Below are 26,380 nucleotides of genomic sequence, written 5' to 3'. Positions count from 1 at the left end.
ACCTGGCGGCCGGAAGGCGCAGCGACACTTCGGTGTTAGTGACAATACGGCCGTCTCCCACAGTTTATAATAGTTATATAATTTAAATATATTATGGAATTGATTTACCCAGATATAAAAACATCAGAACTACCCCATTAGAAGAAAGTTATTGCATTAGGAAAACTAACATGTGACTTTTACACCACTTCCTGCAGATAAGGCATATCTGTAATTATGAATTTATAGACTAAGGATGCTTATTTGTGAAAGCGGCTCCAAAACATTATAGATTAAGTTATATACATGTTTGATGCTGTATATATTAGCCTGACTTCTTCTTACTGTTGCATGTAAAAACCTGCAAAAAGAAAAACAGCTGAGTACAGAATAAAAAAGTGTAATAGTCGACTATTATGATTCCATATTGTGAAACTATGACGATTCATACACATACTTTAAATTGTTTAAAATTTGATGAGTAAAAATATGTTAGTTTTATGTATTTTAACTTTATTTAAATTTAATTTATTATCAGTACATTTAAATATATATATTATGTTTACTTTCTATTTTTCTCGACATGATATTCAAACGTGTGGCTTCCAGTGAGCGTGTGTGTGTGTGTGTGTGTGTGTGTTGGTGCGCATTTCCATCATGCGAGGCTGTCAAAAACAAAGCGTAACAAACATGTCAGTCATGATATACAACATATTTCTTTATTGTTGTTACTGATAAATCGCTCTCCCATTTAAAAAAAACAAAAAACAACCCCAACAACAAAGCAAAAAAAGAAAAAAATAAACTACACCTGTATGTACATCCAGATTAGCATCTATAATCTCTTTTTAATAGGTTCACTGTACACATTTTAGGACAACAATCATTTACAGGAAAACTGAATAAAAGGAATTACTCAGTTCTGCTTTTGGCCACCGAAGAAAACAAAATATAAAATCTTTTAAAAAATTGCGGGTCTCTCCGATTGGTCGATCCAACTTTCCCCACAAATATGTCAGAGTGGAAAATAATGTGAAACGTCAAGTAAATGAAAAGAAGAAAAAAAAGCCGCCCGTGTGTATTTCATTGTGCGGAGTAAAATGTCGTACAGTGACGACGTCGCCCGATGCCGCTGTGATTATTCAGGAAAAAACACCTGTAAACGTGTGATGTTGTGCCTCTGAATGTGATAATTTAGTGTATTTTGGAGAAGAGAACTCCACACTGTGAACATGAACTTAATTTATGAATGAATGTTTTGCCAGTGAAGTTAAAACCGTTGTTTTGAAGGAGCAGACTCCACATCTTCTGCATCGCTTCTGCAGGAAAAGCTGAATTAAAAACGTTGCCGCTGTAAAGTTTTGATCCCTCGGCTCGACTAGTTTCCCTTAAATTAAACCACATTCATAAATAGATATGCTCCGAGACTTCAAAGCTGTACACATTTTTTTTGCATTATTTTTTTCAATTTACGTTAAAAAGAAGTGCAACGCAAACTCCCCGAAGTTTCCCTCCGTCCCACCAACGCCGCTGCGTTTCTTTTGAGATGATAATCTTGGTATGTAGTGGAACTGTTATGTCGTGATAAGAGGTCAAAGTTCTGTATTCGTACGACGCCCCAGAAGGAATAAAATTCACCTTTCAAGTAAAACAGAAAGTTCTGTCACCAAACATCCACAACCCGTTTAAAAAAAACTAGCAATCGTTCCCTATGATGTAATAATAATGATAATAATTAATCAAAATACAATATGTTCAGGCAGTCAGCGTATAAAGCTTTTCCACATGAGGGGAGGAGCTTGTGTTTCTAAAAGTGCTACAACTCGACAACATGAGCAACATAGACTCGTCTCCATCTTTTTTCTTTGATTTGGCGTCTTTAGTTAATTAATAAATACTCTGTGATCAAAGTAAAATAGATAAATGAGAAACAATTTAATGTTGCATTTTTTCCCCCTCGCTGCATTTTCTCACAAACGTTCAAATATAAATAATCAATAATAATAAAAAAGCAGCAGGTTTTCAAACGGAGCCTCGGCACCACCACATTGACCAAAACTAATAAATATGAAGAGATGCGAGACAAAATATTTCACAACCCTGCAAAAAAAAAAGTACAACTATAAAAAAATATATATTTCTGTTAATTCAGATACATTTGTTGTTGTTGTTTTTTCCTCTCGAGTCACTCTAAAACTGTCAAGGTAGTGTGTTTGCAGGTGGAGGCTCCATGTATCATCTCACAGGCATCGTCAACGTGTCACAGTTCTGACAGGCAGGTAAATAAATAAAAAATAAAAGTCCTCCGTAGTGTTCATCTTCTGTGGGGGTCAGATATAAAAGATACGTGTGTGTGTGTGTGTGTGTGTGTGTGTGTGTTCGGTGGGAATGTGGAGGCCACGAATGACCCCGTGTCGACATTAAAAGAGACACCAGCGTGCTGCAGCTCGGTGGTTCTCTGCCCCCGGCTGCTCTCTTAAAGGGCCAGTGTGTCGGATTTCATGGGCTCTATTGGCAGAAATGGAATACAAATATTCATAGCTATGTTTTTATGAGAGTATAACTCCCTGATACTAAGAATCATTGTGTTTTTGAGCCCTTTGTCGGGTATTCAGTTGATTGCAATCTGCAATCTCACCACTAGAGGCCTCTGTATCCGACACGCCGACGCTTTAAACTCACAATCGGGTTTTCTTTTTTCTTACTTTCAAAAAAAATTAAATTAAATGAAGGCCGATCTTCTCAATAACCAAACTCTATTTTCCTCAACACCTAAAATAATTAATGTTTTGTGAGTAAAAAAAGGCACATTAATTATGAACAATCACCAACACTGGCTCTGGGTTTGGGGTCAACGATGCCGGAGAGAGTTAAAGAAAAATAAAAAATAATTATTCCAGCTTTACTAAAAATGAACCGAGAGTTCTCCTAATATATATATATATATATATTCCACTTCCTGTTTCATCCAGAGGTTTGTTTGTTTCGTGACCCGGGCCAGCCTAAGTCCGAAAGGGTGTGTGTGTGTTTATTTGTGAGTTTACTTGTGTGTGTGTGTCCTCCTACATTGGACACCTCTTAAAGGGACAGTCCAGGTAAACAGTCAGCTTCAGCTTTGTGCTTCCTCAAGGGAGGCGGAGCAGAACTCCACCTTCTCGCCTCTCTTTTTCTGAGGCTCCGCCCCCCGGGGCGAGTTTCCCGGTCATACGAAGACCTTGGCGAGCGCGTCGGCGCCGGCGCTGCCGATGTAGCACCTGGTGGGGTGGAACGCCACGTCGTGGATCGACTCCTCGGACTTCTTGCGGTGGGCGGTGAACTCCTGGATGCACGTCTTGCTCTCCATGTTCCACAGGCGGACGGAGCAGTCGTGACCTGGGGAGGAGACAGCCAATGAGAATGGAGGACGGCTTCAGGGGGGGCGGGGCATGTCTCCAGAGAGACGCTCGATTGGCCGAACCATTGATTGGCGACCCGGCCGTTCAGAGGCGGGATTTAAGTTTTTTATTTTTGTTGTAGATTTTAAGTTTTGCACAAAATTTGTCCACCAAGGATTAATTATATATATCTTTTGTAGAACTTTAGACCATGACTGTGTTCTTTAAAGTTTCATTTTGTATTTCTCTAACTTACTTAAGGTACAATTTACTTTTGAGAACATAAATAAATAAAACATTTCTTATCTTCTCACTTTAAAAAAAAACCTAATTAATTTGTGCGACCAATTAAATGTTTACATTTGTAAAAATCAAACAACAACGACATCATCTGCATTCAGAAAATGTGCCAAACTGTGTATTGTGTGTCTTAATACGGAGACGCCCGATTGGCTAAACCATTAATTGTCTATCTGCTCGGTCAGGGGCGGGACTTAAGTAAATTGTTTTGTATTTTTGATGCACAATTTGTCCACTAAGGATTATATATATATATATATATTTATATATGTTCAGAAAATGTGTCAAACTGTGAATTGTGTGTATTGTGTGTCCTAACACACTCGACTGATCCTCGATCTGCTCGTCTTGCCGTTTCCCGGGCCTCGGCGGAGACTCGAGAATCAATCTGAACATAAATATAAAGATCGTGTTTCTTTGTTCGTCCGACTCACTTCCAGACATGAGGTAAAGTCCGTTTGGATCCACAGCGAGACACGTGACCGAGTCCAGGTGGGCGACCATGGAGTGGATCAGTTTACCTTCAACAGAAGAAGAAAAGTGTCACTTTGATACAGAAGAGAAAGAAATATGCATACAAACTTTGTAACTTTTTATAAAAGCACCCATAAGATAAAATGTTTTTTTATCTCTATTTGAAATCAACGTCGTACGAGCCGAGCGGGATAATTAACGACGGAGTAGACGCGACTCGACAGGGGTGAAATGGGCGTGCATGTCCCTTTAAATGTGAGAGAGCAGCCTCCTCTGCAGCAGTCGGTGATGATGATGATGATGATGAGTTACCTGTGTTATTATCGAAGAACTGGATGTGCCGGTCCTCCTGAGCCGTGATGGTGATGGGCAGCGTGGGGTGACTCAGCACTTTATTGATCTTGCACGGAGATTCTGGGGACGAGAGAAAGACTGAGTTAGCATCTCAACACGAGGGAACGAGCCGCAGGAGAGGTTTTATCCTTTCTCTGCTGAGGTGAAGTTAAATATCTTGACTTTAAATCAACAGCGAGAGTCTCTCTATCTCTCTCCCTCTACCTCTCCCCCCCCCGCTCTGATTGGTCGGCCTGGTTTACCTGGCGGCCCGGCCGACTCCAGCTTCAGGACCAGCTGCCTGGTCTCCATGTTGAAGAGGCCGATGTGTCCGCCGCTGAAGGCCGTGACCATGTGCGCCGGGTCGCTGCTCACCAGGTCCACCGAGGTCGGCACGCCGAGCTCTGAGGCGGCAGAGGTCAAACGCTTTGTCGGTCGTGGAGCACAAACATAAATATGAAAAGTTCTCAAGTAGGTAAAAAAATACTCTGAATACTTCGCCCTCCACGGATCCTTCAGTTAGATTTTACTAAAACATCTACAGCGCAGAAAAATAAACATGAATGCAGCAGTATATTAATCTTATATTTATCATATATTAATCTCTTATTAACATTATATTAATCTTATATTAACGTAATATTTATCTTATATTAACGTTATAATAACATTATATCAATCTTGTATTAACCTTATATTAATCTTATATTTTCTTGTGTGGTAGTAGTAATTAAAATCCTAAAAATCAAATGTATATCTTAGAAAAAGAAAATCCTCTTGCAGACGTCATTTTTACTTTGTTAAAATAAATATGTGTTCCATGGAGATACAACAATTCATTGATGATAGATATAAATATGTGTTTTCATTGGCTTAGAAAATCCCATTCATATCTACGTACGTGTTGCTACGGCAGCCCAGAAAGGTCAAACCACACCTCTTATCAGGCGGGGGGGCCGGGTACCGAAACACGGTATTAAAAACGGTTGTCACTACATCCTCCGCGCGGCTCCTTTAATAAAAGAGGCCTCACCTCGCTCGTTGAACACGGCGAGGGACGGCGAGGTGTTGGCGGCGTTCCACAGCCGGACCGTCCCGTCGGCCGAGCAGGAGAGGAGGCGCTGGTGGGCGGAGCTATAGACCACGCCCCACACCGCGTCCGTGTGACCGTACAGCACCCCCCGCAGGACCGAGGGCTCTGGGGGGGGGAGAGATAAAAAAATTTAAAATTAAATAACCATCAGATATTTTGAGAGCGAGAGGGCGTCGAGAAGAAATAAAACCGTCGCCAGCGGGACGTACCATACGAGTCGTAGGGGTCGATGTTGGGGTTGGGGGTGTTCCAGCTCTGGATGGTGCCGTCCACGCCGCCACTGAAGCACTGCTCGCCGCTCGAGCTCATGGTGACGCACAGCACGGCGCCGCTGCACGGGGAGCACAGGCGTCATGGCGACGCAGAGCACAGGCGTCCGCGCTCGTTTGAAGGCCGTTTCTTAACAGCGTTAAAGACTTAAATATGACTAAAAGTGAACATTATGAATTGACTTTTAGGATTTATACTGAGAGCGAGGCAGAATTCTCGATTTCTATCATATTTTATTTACCTTTTGTTCATGGAATGAACCCAAAATGCATCTTAAACCCGAATGCATGCGATTGTGCTGGCGCCGAGCTCAACCTCTGGCCTCTGAGGAATGTGTTTATGTAATCGGGCGTGTGCCTTTAAATTTGCCTTAATGAGTCCAGAACCGTCCAACGGGTCCAGAGGGTCTCACCTGTGAGCTCTGAAGGTGTAGATGGGCTCCACGTCCAACGCTGCACATCTGGGAAAACAGAAGTCTGGAGAATCAGATCTCTACATGAAGTATTCTATGAATTGAATAAATACATATTTCAACGCCCCCCCCCCCCCCCCCCCCACACTCACTTCTTGGCGGGCGCTGTCTTCTGGAGGTTCCACAGCTTGAGGGTGTGGTCCTCGGAGGCCGTGACCAGGACCGGCTCCACCGGGTGGAAGGCCAGACTCCGGATCGAGTCGAAGTGGCTCCGCAGGGTGAACTTGGAGTTCCAGGTTTTCCTCAGAGCGTCCGAGGTGTTGGTGATCTGAAGGGGGCGGGATCAAAGACGTTCTCCTCTGAGAAGAGATCTCACTTGTTGCCGTTTGGGAGAAAGTTAGGCTGTAATTTTTTACAATTTTGTTATTGTTTTTTAAGCCGCTATCCCATTTAGGGAATTAAGCGAAACAATAAGGATATTTCAACAAAATAAAACGCCATATTTGTATTCAAAATTAGTATTTTCCAAATGAATATTGAAAAAAATAAAATAAAATGGATATCAGAAAATATATATATTTTTTAAGTTAAAGGAAATGAAAGTCATTAACAAATTAAATTAAAAAGATTTAAATAAAAAATGACAAATCGAAAAAAAAATGTTGAATGCTTAAAAGGATGAATTGGGGTAAAAAAGTCACATTTTGGGAAACGCACTTTGTTTCACAACGTTAGCTAAGCAGCTGTTTAGCTTAGCTTAGCATAACGACTGGTCTTATTTAATTGAATGTATTAGTTTACTCTGTGTAAAGATGTAAAGTAGTATTTCCTCACGTGGATGAAACTCAAAATAAGTTTTTCTTAAAATGTGAACAATAAAAACAAAATGGAAAAGCTGAAATAAAAATGTTCATATAAAATAAAGCTTTAAATGAATTTTTTTGTTTTGCATGTAGCATTTTAGTGAGATTTACAATTTTGTATTATTTTTTGAGTTTCTAAAAGTGTTCCGTCGGTCCCACTCACGTCGTACGCCAGGCTGTCGGCCTCGTTGGCGACCGTCAGTCCGGCCAGTTCTCCCAGTCCCAGCTCGTTGGAAACCACCTCGTCCGCTCGGCCCATAATGAACGACTTCCCGTTGGACGGCAGGAACGTCATCGCCTCTACGGGGGCAGAGCGACCGGCTGGATGAGAAACACCTTCTTAATAACTTAATAGGAGGTTATGGATAACCGGCCGGTTACCGTCGTCAGGGCGACCGGCTTCCTGCTCATTCAGCCTGGGAACGCTGGGCCTGGACGGGGGCGTCGTCGCCGGCTGCAGGGACGGAGGCTCCTCCCCCTCACGCAGGTTAGCCAGCATGTCCTGGAGCCGGGACCGGTTTGGCCCTGGAGGAGGAGGAGGAAGAGGAAGAGGCAATTGAAACGTGAACTGCAGACTGAGGAAACAAACATGAATGTTCAGAGAAGTTCACTCTTAACGTCCAATATGAGGTCAAACTGCACGACTCCGTCGTCATGGCAACGACATTACCCACTTAAGCCAATTACGGGAGGCGGATCTCTGAAAGGACTCAAACTCTAAAGCTTGGATCTGGAGGCCGAGACAAAATACAAAGAAACCTGAGGAGATAATAAAGAAAGAGAGAAGGGACACAAACGTAGACCAAGAGCACAGCTTTTCTCAAAGGAAACAAAACAAAGGAGGCAAAGGACAGAAGGAAACAGGATGAGGAGAGAGGAGGAGCTGCAGGACTTACTCTTTACTCCCTTCTTGCCCTTGCGCTCCTTCCTGTACTGCTCCTTGAGCTGAGAGATCAGGCCCTGGTCCACGTCCCAGGACACCTCCCCCTGGGGAGACGCTTCCTTCTCTACAGGAGGAGGAGGAGGAGCAGGAGGAGGAGGAAGAGGAAGGTGGGTGTATAAGGTTATACGTGTCTGTATGCACATCCAGCTTTACTTTGACAAACCTACTGAGGCAAATCGGTGAAGAGCAACGCCCAGACACATGGTGTGGTTAGCCTAGCTTAGCATAAAGACTGGCAGCGGGTGGAAACAGCTAGCGAGGCTCCCCGGTCTTTATGCTAAGCTAGGCTAACACCGTCCCGAAGTTAGCTTAAAGACTCGATATAAACGTACCACATGACGACCAATGTGCAAACGTCATGTGTACCTTTAGACTCCAAACAACAACACACAGAAACAAGAGGAACGTCAACAAGTCAACAAGTCTTTTCTGGTGTCAAACAGTCGAATACATAGAGAAGCCACAGCAACCCTTGAAGGGTAAATGGTGGTTTGGTCTGTGCGGTGAGACCTGCTGAGTCATCACTTCACAGCGATCTGCACGGTGAAGTGGTGAATCACCGACTGCGTAGGGAGGCGGGTCGGGAGGAGGGGGGATGCGTTGCTTAGCAACAGTAGAACACAAAGGGATTGTGGAGTAAACTGCGGGGGCTGCCGGGGGGGGGGGGGGGTCGCCGGCTGGGACCTTGATTATTTTGCTCATAAACCGATTTATTTAATCATATGTTATATATGAATATATTATATAAATATAGAATATAATATTATTGCCAGAATATTCACGGAGATTCAGGCGACGATAAAAAGATTCACGTTCACCATCAACTTTTTAAAAATCACTCTGAATCAGAAGCGTGTTTATTTATAAAAGGTCTTAAACGTTTGCAATAAAAAATTTGAAAAAATAATTTTAGTCATGTCCTTCAGAAAGTCAGGGTTGAAGCCCCGCCCCCTCTTGCCCCCCCCCATGTCTCACCCCACTCCCCGCTGTCCTCCCCGCTCCTGGACACCGGCGACCCGTCCGGCTCGTCGGGCCCCGCCAGGAAGTCGAACCCCTTCAGAGCCTCCTCCGTGTCGGGGTCGTCGCTGAGGTCGGAGGTCGTGGAGGACGGAGTGGACGACTGTTTCTTCCTCACCATCTGGGGAACGTCGAAGGAAACGAGGAAGATTATTTTAAAACGGTAAATAATAACAATAAGTCCGGCTCCTGCTGTTGACAACATCGGAGAGGAAAGGAAACGAGCGGTTCCTTTCCTGTCTCCTCTCTGCAGCTTGAATCGGTGTCAAGAACGTGAGAATGTTTGCATAGAAAAGTGGAAAATGGACAAAAACCACAGAATACTTGAAAATACATCACATGAGCTCAAATAACCCTTCATCACAGCTGTGACAATAACATTTGTACTTTAAAACTTAATTAATTGTTCATCTCCTTCCTGTCCGGGTAAAACCTCGTCCCTCCAGATGTGTTGAATGTTCGTGATGAAGTGTTTCCTGCATGTTTTAATAAGCTCCTCCCACTTCTTCAGATCAATAAACTCTTTTAAAAAGCCTCTTGGATCAGCTGGAAATGCTTCTTCGAGGCTGAAAACATGTTTTTCTTTCCTCATAATGCATTGAAGTACATTAACTAAGTATATTTAGCTGATACTACAGGAATACTTTGTACCTCCGTGAGGCTCTGAATGTATTCTCCTCGTGTGCGTATTGGTACTTTTACTGCAGTAAAGGATCTGAATACTGATGCTCAAGGTCACCGGGAGGTCACCGCTGTGCTCATGCCTTACCGTAGCCAGGTGCGACACGCTCCGGTGCCGCCCTTCGCTGTCCTCCTCCTCCTCCTCATCGTCGCTGAATTCGGCCGCCGCGCTCTCGATGAACTTGAAGGCCTCCAACGCGCCGACCGAGTCCGACCCGTCGGGTTTGCTGGGGGAGGAGCGAGAGAGAGAGAGGAGGTGAGTCTGGTGCTGGGAAAGCAACAGGGTTTCTATGGGGGGAGGAAGGGGGGGGGGGGGCTCAGCTCGTACCCGTCCACGCCGCCGCCCTTCGGCGAGGACGGCTCGGTGCCGTTGACCATCGGCTCGGCTCTCCTCTCCGCGGGTTTCTCCCCCGAGTCTCCGGTCAGACCGAGCAGCGCTCGCACCCGCTGAGACTTCACATCCAGGATGGTGTCCGTGTAGCCCACTTCCTGTAGGTATCTGGGGGAGGAGAGAGGAGACAAGGGAGAGGAGACAGGAAAATGTCTTTCATAAACCGTTTGCTTTGACTCTTTAGACCACACAGCCGAGGTAAAACACATTCATTCCCTCTGCATGATTTATTCTCCAGCAGCAACGTTGAAAAAGCCGATGTCCCTGAACGCCCCTCGATCGGTGCCTTGCTGTACCCGCGCAGCGACACAACGCCACCGTTATCTCCCTGGAGCGGCGCCCTTAAAGGGCCACGCCGCCACGTCCAGGAGGCGAGCTGCACGGACTGGGCTCAGGCGAGTCGTTAGTTTTGTTGAGATCGATTATTTTCTTGCACTCGAATGCAACATTTTACAAAAGGTTAGCGCGTTATCTGATGAGTGAAAAGCTCTGTTTAGTCTCACGTGAGAAATACTTGAAGTTTACCCGTTAACGTCCAATAAGAATCCAGATGTCCAATCAGACGTTCAAGCTGAACTCTGGACCTCCACCCTGAGACACCGAGAGGTTTACCCGACGTGGACGGAGGATCGATTCTGAATAACATCGTGTGTGTTTGTTCACAGGGAGGGAGAGCGAGAGAGAGAGAGAGAGAGAGACAGAGAGAGAGACAGAGAGAGAGAAGGAAGGACGGCCTCTGTACCAGCCTCTCCGATCGCAGGAGGCCTCAACGCTTCCACACAATCCTCCATTCACACACACGTCCCATAACACTGTGGAAGTCTAAATGTGTGTGTGTGTGTGTGTGTGTGAGAAACTCACTGTCTGAGCAGCTGGCGTCCTTGTTTCCAGCTGAGCTGATGGCTGCTGTTTGGAGGACTGGGAGCCTCACTGTCATCCCCCTCATCTGAGAGAGAGAGAGAGAGAAAGAGAGAGAGAGAGAGTAACCAACATGTGTGCGTTCTCAACGTTCATTCTTGGCGTTCTCAGCATTTCTTCAGACGTCCAGCTGCAGCTCCACATCGAGCTCGTGACCTTTAACCTTCAGGTGTCCAGCAGAGATGTCGTTCCGGGACCCTCGGGTGAAGCTCCTCGTCTCCATGACGACCACAAAGGTTTCTTATCTCGAGGGCACAGTCCGTCACCGGCAGAGAGGAGAGTCGCCTCACCTGAGTCATAGCTGGGAGGGATGATCTCGCCCTGGTTCAGCTCCGTGCCGTATTTCGTCTTGTGGTATTTGGCCCTGAGGGAGACACGTTGGTTACCACGACTACGACCAGCTGTTATTGGATTTAATTACACGATAAATGTATTGCACAACAAAATAAATCTCTATTGAAATCTTTTTTTTTTACAGATTAAAAGAATTCTCATAATACATTGATCTATAAATCGGGAACTAATAACATGTTGTAAAAATTTGAGTCATTGACATTTTTTTAAAGTAAGTAATATTTTTTTAAACACCGCATTGGTCCTTTAACGTGCCACCGAGACCAAACCGAGTCCTTAATGAAGTCTGTTATACTTTTCCCAGAACACCCCTCTTCTCAGCGTCCACACCCGCCAATCAAAACACAAAATCCAACGCCGGATTATGTGATTTATTACCCATAATTCCACGAGAGGATAAGCTGCTGTTTGAGGTGGAGGGATCAACTCTGATCCTATTGGTCACTTCAACACTTTGAACTCCTCGTCAGATCATTGAGGAGTTTTTTAATTTATGTTTTATTATTGTCAACAAAACAATGAAGATCTAGTATAGTCTAGTATGTATGTTTCCATTATTATTACTAGTTTGTGTTTTTTTAATTTTTTAATTCAATTTATTATCATACAAATGTTTTAATTCATTTGATTTGTAATATAAATAGATTTAATTTAATACAAAAATGTCTATTTTTACGTTGTTTTTTTAATATATATAATTAAATTGAGTACAATTAAAAAATAAATCTTTTAATTTTCTAATATAAATATGTTTTATTTAATTCAGTTTTTTTTAAACCATTCTATTTCCTTTTCTTTTTGGTCTCTTTTTTTCAAGTTTATTTTTCTAGTTTTTAAAATGCATGAAACTGAACAGAGGAAATTCTTTAAAAAATAATCAGGGTTAGATTTAGGATTTATGGTTGCGTATGCGTGTGTGTGTGTGTGTGTGTGTGTGTGCGCTCACCTCTCCTGCTTGAGGACGTACTCCAGCATCTTGATGCGTCTCACCAGGTCGTTCTTCAGGTTCTCCTGGCCCCGCCTCTCGCCCTGCAGGAAGGCAATCTGGGCCTGGAGGGAACACAGGAAGTGAGGATGGAGGTCATTACGTCTTTTTATCACCGCGGTCCGTAACTATGGGTCCCCGCTACGAAGCCACAAAACGTGAAAATACTTTCGTTTCCCCGTTGGGAGCTTTGTTGCCGTCGTTATTTCGTTTGTGGACGTTTTGAAGCCTCGAGTAAATCGTTTCAGCCGTCGCCATCTTGGTTTTTTGCAACCAGTGGTGACCATATTTGTTGTGAAGGAATGACGCAGAGATACATGTATACGTCTCTGGTAGCGACCTGTCAATCACATTGTAGCTCCGCCTCTAAAGCATCCCCTGCTTTATGGTCTGTGTGACTAAATGACCATAAAGTCCTAAATGATGACATCATGCTGTATAGAAGAAGACTTGAAACTAGAGACTGAGACGTAAACTCATGTTTACAATGTTTACTGAGGGAATACATCAAGAGAAGTAGAGTCATTATATAGACTTCTATACAACCAGAGGAGCCCCCGGTGGTCAGGAGAGAGAATGCAGTTTTAACACATGAAGGATGGACTTCTATACAACCAGAGAAGTCACCCCCTGGTGGCCAGGAGAGAGAATGCAGCTTTAACACATGAAGCATAGACTTCTATACAACCAGAGGAGCCCCCTGGTGGTCAGGCGAGAGAATGCAGCTTTAACACATGAAGCATAGACTTCTATACAACCAGAGGAGCCCCCTGGTGGTCAGGAGAGAGAATGCAGCTTTAACACATGAAGGATGGACTTCTATACAACCAGTGAAGTCACCCCCTGGTGACCAGGAGAGAGAATGCAGCTTTAACACATGAAGCATAGACTTCTATACAACCAGAGGGGGTGGGGCTCCTGTTCAGTGAGAAAACGCTTATGTGTGTAAACTCAGCATCTGTCAATGAGAGCTTACTCTTCCGTCAGGCCAGCGGGCCCCAAAGCCTCCTGGGAAATGGGTCGAGGACCGAGCGGCAACGAGCTAACTCGTGACCGACGAACGTCTTCACGCCTCCTCTCAGACGCGACTCAGCGAGCAGCGTGGGAACGGACGTCATGTGACCTGGACTTCACGATCACAAACACCTGCAGAACGAACGATGGCTCAACCTGCTCGTCGGCTAACATTAGCACGCTAACCGTCGCCGGGCTAAACCCACGGAACACGATGCCACGTCATGTCAAAGATATCCCACGACAGCTTTTTTATCGTACATGTTGCGTAATGGTAAAGGAGCTTCTGAGTGGAAGTCTTCTCACATTTACATCGATAGCAGAGGCGACGACGCCAAAGTGACACGGCCTTCCCCCGGGTTCCCGTAATGCTGCTCTTCTTCTCTCGATTCATTTTTCTTCCACTCCAGTTGGGCTGAAAATCATCCGACGCAGTGACTGTGAAACGGGTCGTGAAGAACTTCCTGCTGCGCATCTAAATCCCATCAGAGCGGGAAACAACGCACGGTCCAACAATCACAATCAAAGTATTCACAATGTCTGCGCCAGAGGAGCCATCATTTAAAGATGTTTTATTATTTATTTAGAGGATAAACGGAAGTGTTCATGTCAGTTTGTGCTTGTTGTCGTGAATCCAAACCAAACTGTGAAGTGTACGCCCGTTTCACCAGGGAGCGTTTTACTGTCGTAATGAGTCAGAGAGCTGCAGGAATGACTCCTAAAACAAGGAGACGAGTCAGCTTTATAAAAAGTCTATGCTTCATGTATTAAAGCTGCATTCTCTCTCCAAACCACCAGGGGGCGACTCCTCTGGTTCTATATAGTCTGTGCTTCATGTATTAAAGCTGCGTTCTCTCTCCTGACCACCAGGGGGGGACTCCTCTGGTTGTATAGAAGTCTATGCTTCATGTGTTAAAGCTGCATTCTCTCCACTGACCACCAGGGGGGGACTCCTCTGGTTCTATATAGTCTATGCTTCATGTATTAAAGCTGCATTCTCTCTCCTGACCACCAGGGGGCGACTCCCCTGGTTCTAGAGAAGTCCAGCTTCAATAAAATAAATATTTTAACTTCCTCGCGGTTTAGAAAGCTCCGTTTTAGAGGAGGAAGTATCGGTCAGAGAGGGCAACTCCTCAGGGGGGCCTTCAGTCTAAATGCAGGGCAAACTGGGTAATCCACTTGTTGAGAATTCCCATCGGCCCTCTTTCTTCTTTTTTAGGACGAGTCGGTGCTCCACATCGGAAAATACTAAATGGTCGTGAACCAGAACTCTGTGAAGCTGAATCACGTTGTCATTTCAGAAGTCATAAATATATTGAATATCGCTGCTTTAAGGGAAACGATTACATTGAAAAATATATATAATTGATCTAAAACTCAGTTTACTTCCCGTTGCTTAAACTCGTTGACAGGGTGTTCTTGCGTGATTATTAAAAGTCATAAAACGGTAAAGGATGAGAGCTATTGACGCGCTCATCGACAGCGAGATACACCAATCGATTCGTCTTAAAGAGTGAGTTCTTCCACGTCTCCTTCATGCCGATGTCTATTCGTAGAGGTATACCACTTTCCAGCAGTTCATTTGTGTATAAAATCAATAACCACTTCTGTGCATTCACACACACCACGAAGCCTCCGGGGGAGCAGCTGTGGAGGGCTTTGCTACCTGAGCATCTAGCCAACAATAAATAAAGAGTACCAACAACGATAACCTCATGACATCCATCCATCAATCAGCTTTCAGTGAAAAGGGAGGGGCTTCCAGGCAGAGCTTGGAAGCACATTTTAGATTGTGGCCAATAATGGAATTACACTTAGATCCATAACGCGACGCCATCGGTCCTAAAATGACTCCATAGATGTAAATGGGAAAAGCAATTTTTATTTTATTGGTGAATCAACTTCCCAGTACGAACATTTGTGTAGCACTTAGTGCACTTTACAATCCGTTTACATATTAGCCGAACGCAGAGTGTTTTTCTTTCGTCCATGGTAGCTCGTAAGCCCGCCCACTTTTCAACACGGCCAATCAAATGCAAAGGATTCGATTCAACGGCTTCAGTCTAAAAGAATGCACGACGCCTCGCTGGCGGCTAATGATCAGCAATATTTTTTGAGACAAAGAGGAGTCCTGTGTTTGGGGGATTTCCCGCCGAGGGGATTATTCCGGAGATGAAGGGAGACGGAGAGATGAGGGATGAAGGGGAGGATAAGCTAAGAGGATAAGGTGTGTGTGTTTGGGAGGGGGGGGGGGGGTCTCAGGAAAAAAGCTTTCATGAGGATCGCCCGCTTGCTTGGGGTACAGAAATGGAAATCAGCCACTTCTCTGAAAACCATGTAAGCTCCATGACGTGTTTGAGGTGTCATGACACGGTTTGTCCACCAGGGGGCAGCGACAAGCTTCCTCTGTGCTTTGATCACGTTTTGAGGAATTTTTGAGGGGATTTATTTCCTTAAAGAAACAAATAATTCTAAAATGTAAACCGCCTTTTATTCATCCCTCTTCACTTAAGAATTCATTAAAAAATAAGTCTGAACATAACCACCAACAAAGAGGAAGGTTGGGCTGTATTTATATCAATAATAACATGGAAGGCTCATTTAATTTAGTGCGACTTCGGCCTTTAAATCTTTATTTTCACCATTTATTTCACGCTCCGTGATCACATCCTCCAAACATTTAACACATCGAGGATATTTAAAAAATCTTGACTGGTGATTTTTTGGCACCAGTTGGGCGTGATTTTGGTTTAAATAGCACTCCACAATGAGAAGAAAAGAGGTTTTGAGTAGAATATTGTAACAAAGCTTTATTTCAAGAACACAGTGCTCAACACTGTCCACAACAACGAAACAAACGAAACATTGGATTCAGAAAGAGATGCATCACATTGTACATTGGCCCCACTACTTGTAAAGAAATTTAGCCCGCCTCTCTTTCAAGTTGGCAAACAAAAAAAAATATGCCCGTGCCAAACCATATACACTGCTTTTAAAGTCCAACAGCATTGCTATCATTGCCAAATGTATTGTAATATCTACAAAGTAACAACATATGTTTAGTTTGCCAGCATTAAAAGCAGTTTTCCCTCAAGTTATTTCACCTAGGTCCTAAAATGGCCTTGTGTAATTAGATACAGTATATTATCATAAATAAAATGTGTACGTGCTGATCTGGAGTCAGTTTGGTAGGATTTGGGTATGAATAAATTTTCATTTAAAATATGGATTTTTATTTCAAGATATTCATGTAATTTGCATGCAAAATAGGTCTACCCGAACCAAGGACAAAAAATTCAACCCGCGGCAACACTTCAAAAGTGGCCCGATTCCGCAGGAAAACCGCGGACCTGGCAACACTGCTCTATGGGCTGAGGGAACATACGGGTCTCTGATCTGCCGAATAATCCAATCGCGTGCGCACATTTCTCAAGATTCAGTTTCATCCGCCAATGTGAAGCCGGTCATTGCCAAAACGACTGAAACGTTGTATCGATGCCGTACACACACGTTAGAGCAGCGCCTCGAAAAAGGGGAGGGGCTTCTCTCCGTGATAATGGCGATATATTATATTTTTTCACATTAACTTAAGTGGTTGTTGACAGGGGCTTACGGTCTCCCACACACATTTAGCGCGTCAACACGGTATATTTACTATTTAAATGATTTGACATATAATGTTTTTTGACAGGATTTTTTTTTTCTTCTTCTTCTTTTTTTTTCATCTCCAAATTTTAAGAGGGGCGGCGCACTAGCGCCCCCTATGGACGAGCCACCACTGCTTGGCACATCCCGAGCTTCCCACGCCGCCTGGCACCACGTTTCACAACGGAGGTGAAGAGACGGATGGAAGGAGGACACCAGACAGAGCAAAGCATGATGGGAGGAGGTCTTTTGATGCGACGCCCAGAGGGACAGGCGAGAGGCAGAGAATGGGGAAGGGAAAGGGGGCGGGGCTTTGAGATGAGGAGGAAGAGTGGCATGACGAAGGCCCTTTTACACACTTCTTCTTCTTCTTCTTCCCCCCGGGCAGCAACACAAGTGAGCTCCTCTGAATCTGATAAGACTTTAATTAGAACGACATGAAGGCTTCAAGACGAGGAGGAGGAGGTGGAAGAGGAGGAGGACGAAGAGGAGGAGCAGAACTAAGAGTCCTCGTGGACCGTGGATGGTGGTAGAACACTTTCGGAGCAAGAAGGTGACCCCAATATCCATTTATTGGCTTAGGAGGCAATTTCAGGAAGAGAGAATTCATCTCCTCTGGTTGTATAGAAGTCTATGCTTCATGTGTTAAAGCTGCATTCTCTCTACTAACCACCAGGGGGAGACTGGTTGTATATAAGTCTATATAATGACTACTTCTCTATTGATGTATTCCCTCAGTCAACATTGTAAACATGAGCTTCAGTCTCTAGTTTCTTCTTCTATACAGCATGATATCATTTAGCACTAAATAGTCATTTAGAGTCAGACCATAAAACGACTTGACTCGCTCTCCTGAGATTTCATTCCACGCGGGACTCGTCCTCAGCCGTCGGAGCTTGACCTCGTCTCCATGAAAACACTGGGCGGATGAAGCCAGGAGGGCCGAGGCGGCAGCTGGAGGCGTTTCTCTCTCCGGGGAAAGAAGCGGAGAAACTATGTAAAGTATGTAAAGTATGTCGGAAATGTGAGAGCAACCCGGACTTTACGTCTCATCGGGAGGTTTCTGGAGGGAGGGGTCATGTTCCCTCTGCTGGAGTTTATGTAACGCTCACATACACACATGCGCATGTGTGTGTGTGTATATATATATATATATACACACACACACACGCATGCATACATGTGTGTGTGTATATCCATTCAGGGCTCCAGACTGCGACCAAATGGTCGCATTTTGCGCCTAAAATTAGACACAGTGCGAGTAAATTTTTCATCAACTCGTGCATGCGCGACCAGTAAATTAGCAGATTTCTTTTTTTTATTAAATATTTTTGTTGCTTACAAACTTGTTCTACACTTCAGCCCACTATAGTTAGCGGTAATGCCTGAATGACTGGTTTGCTAACCGACATTAACTCCAGAAGAAGAAGAAAGGAGACGAAAACCGAAGCAGAAGAAGGCTGGCCTGTGTGTGAGCGCGGGGGCAGCGGAGACACAACGAGGGCGAGGGCCGCAGAGTGAGAGGTCAGAGGATCCTCACCACCGGCGTCCCCCGAGTTGAATCTCTGGGTCGACTCAGCCGACTCTCACATGTCTGCCCTTATAGACTGATGTTCACGGTAAACACATTCCATCAGGAGCGCGCGAGGATTTTGATAAAGTTAGCGGAAGGATTTAAGTGACAACATCCGGTTTTGCAAAGTTAGCGGAAAGAACCACGTGAAACAACATCCGTTTATCAAAATAAGATGTCGACAAATCATACACGAACATATAAAAGTAAACAATGAACTGATGTTGTATCTTTATAGATCGTTTCTGAGATTTAGCTTAAATTATGCTAACATTAAAACATTTTTACTGGACCAAGGAAGAGTTTATCAAAATTCGTCAGTCTTTTGTATGTTAAGAAAAGTCCTGTATATAGATTTCCCCAAGAGTTCCAGGAAATGAATAATGCAGATGTGTTCCATACATATCTGAAATCCCCTACAATAGCAATCAAACTATTTTAATGTATCAATTTGGACATTTTTCAAAGTAAAAGTCCTAAATGTTTAAAGAAATCGGTAATTTCTTTAATATTTGAGTTGCTTTATATATGTATTTCCTCATAGTCCTCATAGCAATAATGCTACACAAAAAATAGAATGCTTCAATCGACACCGTGATCGGTATCATCGGTGATCGGCACCAAAAACCTGATCGGTGCATCTCTAGAAACCAACAAATGTTTTGATTGGCCACATCGAAGTGCAACATGCACATGCTCACGGTATGTTTTCTCTTAAAATATGTTTAAACTCAATACAGTAACTTCTGAAGAGTTCTCTGTTGTGAATGTTTTGCAGTTCATGAAGGCAAACAGGCATAAGATTGTATATTGTCAAATTATTTATCAGTAATACAGTAAAAATGATGGGAAAACTTTGCAAGTCGATTTATAGTGTGTCAGGGTTTTTCCTGCAGAGAACATTTGGGCGCGCGCCTAAGCCGTTTTCCCGAGCGCCTAAGGCAAAAAAAAGTCCGCGATGAAAAAAAATAAAAACTGTGTTCATCAGGTGCATGTCAGCGAATATGTTCTCAATAGTATGTTTCAAGTCGGCTACAGCCGAACCCTCGTTCTGTTTTGATCAATAGTAATCGAGTTCAGTGTTTCCCCTAGGTTTACAGCTTCAGGGGGGCGGGACTAGTGCCGCTAGCCATGTTGGTGCCCTGAGCTTAATTTAACACTGAGGTGTGCTCACCTGTGTGCGCGCATCACCGCTGAGCGAGGCGCGCGCCGGCATCGGAGCTCTGGCGCGCACGAGCCGAGAAGAGTTGTTGACAGGGGGTTGGGTGTGTGGGGGGGTGGGGGTGGTGAGAGTGTGCTCACCCGTGTGCGCGCATCACGGCAGAACTTCGATGTCGGCGCGCGCCTCGCTCTGTCACGCGAGCCGAGAATTGTTGACGGGGGAGGGGGGGGGGGGAGACCCTGTTATAATGGTAGGGGAAACACTGGAGTTGATAAGCGTGTCTTCTTGTCTGATCAATACACAACAGTGAGGTGCGTGAATGGACAGAGCGGTCAGCTGCTGACCACTCACTCAACAGCTCGACCTGCACGAATAGATGGTGCGCGCGCAGCGCGCAAACATTTTTTTTGGGGAGCACCGAAGACCCATTTTGACCCAGGAAAAACCCTGTGTGCGCCCCTAAATGTTCTGCTTGCGCCCCTAAAATTTTAAGTTAGGGTCCACTGTGCTCCTAGTAAAAAAGGTTAGTCTGGAGCCCTGCCATTATTTATATATATATAATATTTTAAAAATAAATATTTTTAAACATTTATATATATATATATATTTTTAGAGATAACATTTATATATATATATAAATGTTCTCTAAAATATATATACATATATACACATACATATGCATGCTGGAGCAGCGGGACGTCTGGTTCGCTTCAGTCACACGAGGCTCCACAGTGAGAGGTTGAGTATTATTTGGGCTCGACGGTGCATGAGACTTGTGAGTTCTGACCCCCGAGTGGCTCAACACCAACGCCACGTTACGTCATTAGTTTCCTACGTAAACTTTAGTTTTATTTTCGTGGGTTCCTCCAGTGCGCTTGACGTTAACGCTCCGTGTGTGTGTGTGTGTGTGTGTTCAACACTCCCTGGTAATTCTCAGCCTCACACTCTTGCCTCCAGCGCCATGAGGGGTCCGCGAGCTTCCGGAAGAACCGCCGCTGCTCAGGAAACTTCCAAGAGTCGAGTTCCTCGGAGCCGACGGACACGTTGGAACTTGAACCTCGCGTCTGTTCATCGGGACGTCCGCATGACATCACTCCCCTCCGCAAACCGGTTCCAGGAGCACAATGTCATCGTTTGCCGCTAAACCCCGGCCCCGAGAGGCCCGGCGGGAACAGAAAAGGCGTGGCGAGGGGGGGGGGCGAGGGGCGGGGCTTCAGTCCACAAAGAACAAGCAGGTGCGCATGCCATTCCTTATACGGCAGCCGGAGGAGAGAGACGTCCTCCTTCTCAGGATCGCCGTGGTTACGCAAGACACGTTGCTTCCCGCGCTGCATTATTCAGGACGCAAAGCGCGGCGGTTTGCAGGAACATTCACGACGGAGGAACGGGCCGGGCGCCAGGAGGACGTGGAGTTAACGGGTCGACGACCACGTCAGTCAAAAGTAGAACCCCACATCCAAGTTGAAGTTCTTGTTGTTCCTTTTGCACATCATAAATATCTCCATTTGTAACCCGTTCACCTGATTGTCTCTTTCTGGAGGTTCCTCTGGTTCTGCAGAGTGACGTCGCCATGACAACGCCCTCCTCCTCCTCTTATACACCGTCAGTCGTTTACGTGCTCTTGTATCTGAACGCTTGGCCACAACCACGGTGGGCCTTCGGTGTGGAACACGTGCGCCGCAAACACACACAAACACAAAACACACACACAAACAAACTCAAAACACACACACACAAACACACACACAAAGAGCACATCCGTCTTCCTGCGCCGGGGAAATATCATTTAATTAGCGAAGGAAGCTGCAGAAGCAAAAGATAAGAGCAGGAGAATTACTCATCGCTCCAGCAGTGATGGTGCACATGCCGACGGTCTGGTGCCCCCCCCCCCCCACACACACACACCACCGTTCAGGGAGCAGCACGGACGAACAAGTCATGGAACGTTCATCCCGGTCACGTTTTGATCAAATCAAGCGCTCCCCGAACATCAGCCAGATTTTGGGATCCGTCATGCCGCTGCCAACGTTCCCAATGCTGCCAATGATTCCAATAATCCTAATGTTACCAATGCTACTAAATGTTCCCAATGTTCCCAATGCTGCCAATGATTCTAATGCTGCCAATCTCCCCAATTCTCCCAGCTCACAAAGTGTGGGCGCAGTCACTGGTTATGAATAATGGAGTACATGTTGTTAACATCAGCTACAAGTTACTCTGCAGAGTGAAATTATTAATGTAAGATATGAATGATAGGTTACGATGTACGCCACCTGTTGGCACAACAACGTAGTTTTGAAATTGCGTCATGTCATGTAATAATATGCATGAATCTCAACGGGGCCATTTTGAATCATACTTACTTTTGCTCCATTGAAATATGTGGAATGCCGGACTTTAACAGAGGATGTTGTTCCCCTGTGGTAAAACTACTTTGACTTGAATATATACTTTACTAAAACGACTCAGACATAAGTAAAGAAGTAGGAAAGCTCCGATGTTCAACTCGGTGGAATCCATCCGGTCGGCGGTCGTGACGCACAGGAACAGAAATATCGGTTTTCATTCCAAAACTTCATTCAGATCCTCGGACACGGAACCCTCCGTCGAGAGGCTTTTAGAAATGGAGCTCCATCTCTCCATCGGTCCTCTGGCGGCGGTGTATTCATAGCCGGGTCCGGAGAGGAAGGAAGCCGAGCGTCCAAACATCCTGCGCGTATCTCGCTCTCGAAGCTCACGCATGACTTCACCTCGGTGCCCCCCCCTCGATATACTACATTATACTCCCATATCAATACGGATGAGTACTTCATCCTATTTTAGACGTTATCATATTACTTTACATGCACTTTTACAGTTTCTATTTTCTGTTGTATTCATATTTTCATATTCTGAATTATAAACCTCATGAATTAATGATTTTCATCTATATTTTCTCTACTGATGGTTTTATTTTTCCACTTTTTTAAAGTTTTTTTTTTTTTTACTGTAACATGTACACATCGAACTAATTAAAAAGTCAGTTCCTCACCAAAAGTGTGGCGCTTAGGTTTTGCATTTAAATTTTTGTTGTTGCTAATATAGCGTTATGAAAATCAGCTTTTAAAAATCTACAAATGCTTAAAAATAATGTCAACAATCCGGATCTTCATCAGCAGGTGAGAGGTGTTGAATCTTCAAAGGTCTCACACCGTCTCCTCAGCGAACTCCCCTCACACTCCACCTTTCATGGGTTCCTTTTTTGGGATAATTAAATCTTTCCCATCCTGTGTGCCAGCGTGCTCCCCCCCACCCCACCTCCCCGCCGAGGATGACCTCAGAGGAAGTGGCGCTCTCGTTCTCTGTCGGCCGATGACTCGTACTTATGTAATAAAACAGCTTGTTTGAGGGGGGAAAAAAGCAACACACTTGGCTTGAACGCGCGGCGGAGAAACGCTGAACGCTCCCATGCCCTTCGGGATCACCTGAAGGCCTCATTGCATTGAACGTGACAACGCCAGATGGGTTCAATGAAGGCTGAACAACGTGGGGTTTTACAGTGAAACGTCTGGCGAGTCACAGCACTTAACTATAGGAGCGAGGCCAGGAGGAAACATACGGCCCGGCTGAGTAGTCGATGTGGAAGTCGCATTCTCTCTACTGACCACCAGGGGGCAACTGCTTATTGTATAGAAGTCTATGGGAGAAATGATACTTATCTCTTGATTTATTATACAGTAAATATATACTGCATCATAAATACCCTTCCAACGAGCTTTCGCCAGTTATTAAGATGCAGATGTGTCAGGAAAGGTTTTCTACCATTGATCTATATTTATATATAATATTCATATGATAAGTCTCGAACACTTCCTGGTCCCACTGCGTTTTTAGATTTAACTCTTGGTGGTTTCAGAGTTCCTGTTGTCCAAATAATCATGAACATCTTTCCAGATAATTCTAATTATTCTGACAGTTTATTTCTCCTCTAATTCTTCAGGTACAGAAAATAATAAAACAATAATACATGCCACGTGATGAACGTCCTGCAGGCCCGGACCCCCGGACCGCCCCCACAAATACATAAACAGTTGATTCACGCCAACGTGTCGTGACTCAACCACGTCACGCACCACATGGACGCGCAAAGTCGCACGCGGGGTTGTTGCTTTTTTCCAGTTTTCCTGCGCAGCTTCAACAAATAAAAAACAATGTTGACGTCTCGATTATGACAAGATATAAAAGCTAAAGTCAAAGAGTCAGACGGGAAACCGACAGCGAGAAGAATGCACACTCTCAGCTGCAGCTAACCTGGTTAGCAGGTCCAACCCTGACAGGAACAGACGTTTGCAGGAATAAACAGTGCATGTTACTCGTGCACGTCGCGGACACGATATTGAGTGCGTGGGTGCACGTGGGCGCGCGTGCCTTAATTCGTGCTTCGCAATGACCCGCGAGGCAGAACCGTCCTTCAAACACAACTTCACACGTCAGGCAGAATAACGTGCGTCACAAAAAGTACCAATGTTACATACAAACTATTTTTAAAAACACGCGGCGCGTGCCCACTCGCGCGAAGTTGTGTGCGCGTGTTACTTTCCGTTTGTGACCGATAAGCGACGAACTATACGTTCCTTAATACGTCGGCGCGGACGCCATGTCCTGGACCCTCAAACACAACAATGGACACCTGAGTGACCGAGGGGGAGAAGGGTGGGGGGGTTCCGCTCACCTGCCGCTCGGCCCGCTCGACCTCCCAGTGCGCCCGGTCCACCTCGAAGCGGGCCCACTCGTGCTGGAGAAAGTGTAAGATCCCCGGGATGTTGTACTGAGCCCGGGCCGCCTCGCCGCCCCCGACGTCGCCGCTCTGCGGGGCTTTAATGTTCGCTCCGCCGGGCGAACCGCCGCCGCCGCCGCCGCTGTTGAAGAAGACACCGGGGCCCGCCTGCTCGTCCATGGCCCGGACCGGGTCTAGCGAAGGCTTCTGGGTCGGTCCCGGAACACTCAATATGTCCTCCTGAAAGACACCGGAGCCATCAACAGTCCTCTTTTCCCCTTTCTCTCTCTCTATTTCTCTCTCTCTCCACCTCGACTCCTATCTGAACCAGCTGTCAGATGATGAGGCGACGCGTCGAGCGACCGGAATCAACACGAACACGGGACTTCCGGTGTGGGATTTTCAAAATAATATCCATCCGGAATCGGAATCGGTGATTGGGCCAAGTGGACGTTGCACATGTAAAAGGAATTTAGCCCGAGGTGAAAGTTGCATCACAATATATTTATTGCTATTCCACAAAACAATAAAAACAATAATAAAAACAAGAAACAAGAAAAAAACAATATTATAAAAACAGACATAGATACATTTATAAATAATAAAAACAATAAACATAGGATTTTTTTTTATACATAAATAATAAAAAACAATAAAACAATGAAAACAATAAAATAATAAAAACAATAAACATAAAGATAGAATAATACAATACTATTATGAAACAACAAACATAGATTCATTTAATAGATAAATAATAAAAACAATAAACATAGGCATAGAATTTAAATAAACAAGACAAATAATAAAAACAATGAATATTGTGCAATACTATATATATGGTGAACAACAAACAGTACTTTTAAACTAAGATATTTTATAAAAGTGGCAAGTGTACTAATTTGATAAGAAAAGAGTGTTGAAGGACATTGTGCTGATGATGTAAGAGTCAGAGTCAGTGGGGGGTCCCGAGCTTTGTTAACCTACATGTGCAGCAAAGTACTGTAAATAATACAGTAGCCTACATATGAATGATATATACCAACACGTGCATATGTTGAAATAATAAGTATGTGTGCCATGTCTTATTTATTACTAAAGGTCACACAGAACTTGACTTCCAAATTCCCAAACTCAAAAAGAAACCAAATCTTACACCACACTTGAAATTAAGTTGGTCTCCATTGTATCGGCAGTTTAAAATAAATCATTCATTTATAATCACATGTTAGTTATCAGTTTCAGATAATAAAATGAAAGCAGATCAAACTGGCAAATTGTCATAAAATACGAGTGAGTAATACTTTAGCCCCATTTGATTTATAAAATGAAATAATTTCAGTCATAAACTAATATATATATATATATATTGTATGATAGTTCATGTAAAATATTTACATGCACTTCGAGCATGGATTCAAACTTTTATTTTGAAGGCACAATGATTTCATTACTGGATAACGGAAAACCACTTGACACACCTGAGCGGTGACAGCAACACCACTTAGCCCCGCCTACTATCGTACATAGTCTCACACCATTGGCTGATCTGATAATTGACAAGAAGATGATGCAATTGGAGAAGAGCTCGAGGTGCACCTCCACTCCAGCGTTACGAAGTTCATGTTACTCATTAAAAATGTAGTTTTTTTGCATTAATGTGCTTAGTTAGAGCTTAAGAGTTTGAATTCATAAAAATTAAAAAAATATATAAAAAAAGAACATTTGGTAAAAGGTGAAATAACACATATGATGGTTTATAATGGGACTTGCCATGCCACCCCATTCACTTCAATATAACTAGCACCAATTCAACATAAAAATACTGTACGAAATTATTTTT

The 26,380-nt window shown here is 44.3% G+C and overlaps 1 protein-coding gene across 3 annotated transcripts; it reads right to left on the bottom strand.

The window, feature by feature from the left end:
- Window positions 1–672: 672 nt before the first annotated feature.
- LOC130189943 (striatin-like) lies at window positions 673–24,823 on the bottom strand. 3 transcript variants are annotated; one of them, XM_056408980.1, is made up of 18 exons: window positions 24,493–24,823; window positions 12,349–12,452; window positions 11,339–11,412; window positions 10,992–11,076; window positions 10,068–10,238; window positions 9,828–9,966; window positions 9,017–9,179; window positions 7,995–8,105; window positions 7,480–7,623; window positions 7,262–7,398; window positions 6,388–6,563; window positions 6,236–6,283; window positions 5,763–5,884; window positions 5,494–5,658; window positions 4,724–4,864; window positions 4,440–4,541; window positions 4,088–4,174; window positions 673–3,351 (listed from the first exon to the last, which is right to left on the bottom strand). In XM_056408980.1, the coding sequence occupies exons 1-18, from the start codon at window positions 24,715–24,717 to the stop codon at window positions 3,182–3,184; spliced, it is 2,364 nt and encodes a 787-aa protein (XP_056264955.1). In that variant the 5' UTR covers window positions 24,718–24,823; the 3' UTR covers window positions 673–3,181. The 3 variants fall into 3 exon arrangements, with proteins under 3 accessions (XP_056264955.1, XP_056264956.1, XP_056264957.1); XM_056408981.1 differs by lacking the exon at window positions 24,493–24,823 and adding an exon at window positions 22,145–22,511; XM_056408982.1 differs by lacking the exons at window positions 673–3,351; window positions 4,088–4,174 and having other exon boundaries at window positions 4,441–4,541; window positions 4,724–4,886.
- Window positions 24,824–26,380: the final 1,557 nt, after the last annotated feature.

This window comes from Pseudoliparis swirei, chromosome 24 (genome assembly GCF_029220125.1).
Source record: "Pseudoliparis swirei isolate HS2019 ecotype Mariana Trench chromosome 24, NWPU_hadal_v1, whole genome shotgun sequence".
NCBI lineage: Eukaryota > Metazoa > Chordata > Actinopteri > Perciformes > Liparidae > Pseudoliparis > Pseudoliparis swirei.
This window is presented reverse-complemented; position numbering and strand designations above follow the sequence as displayed.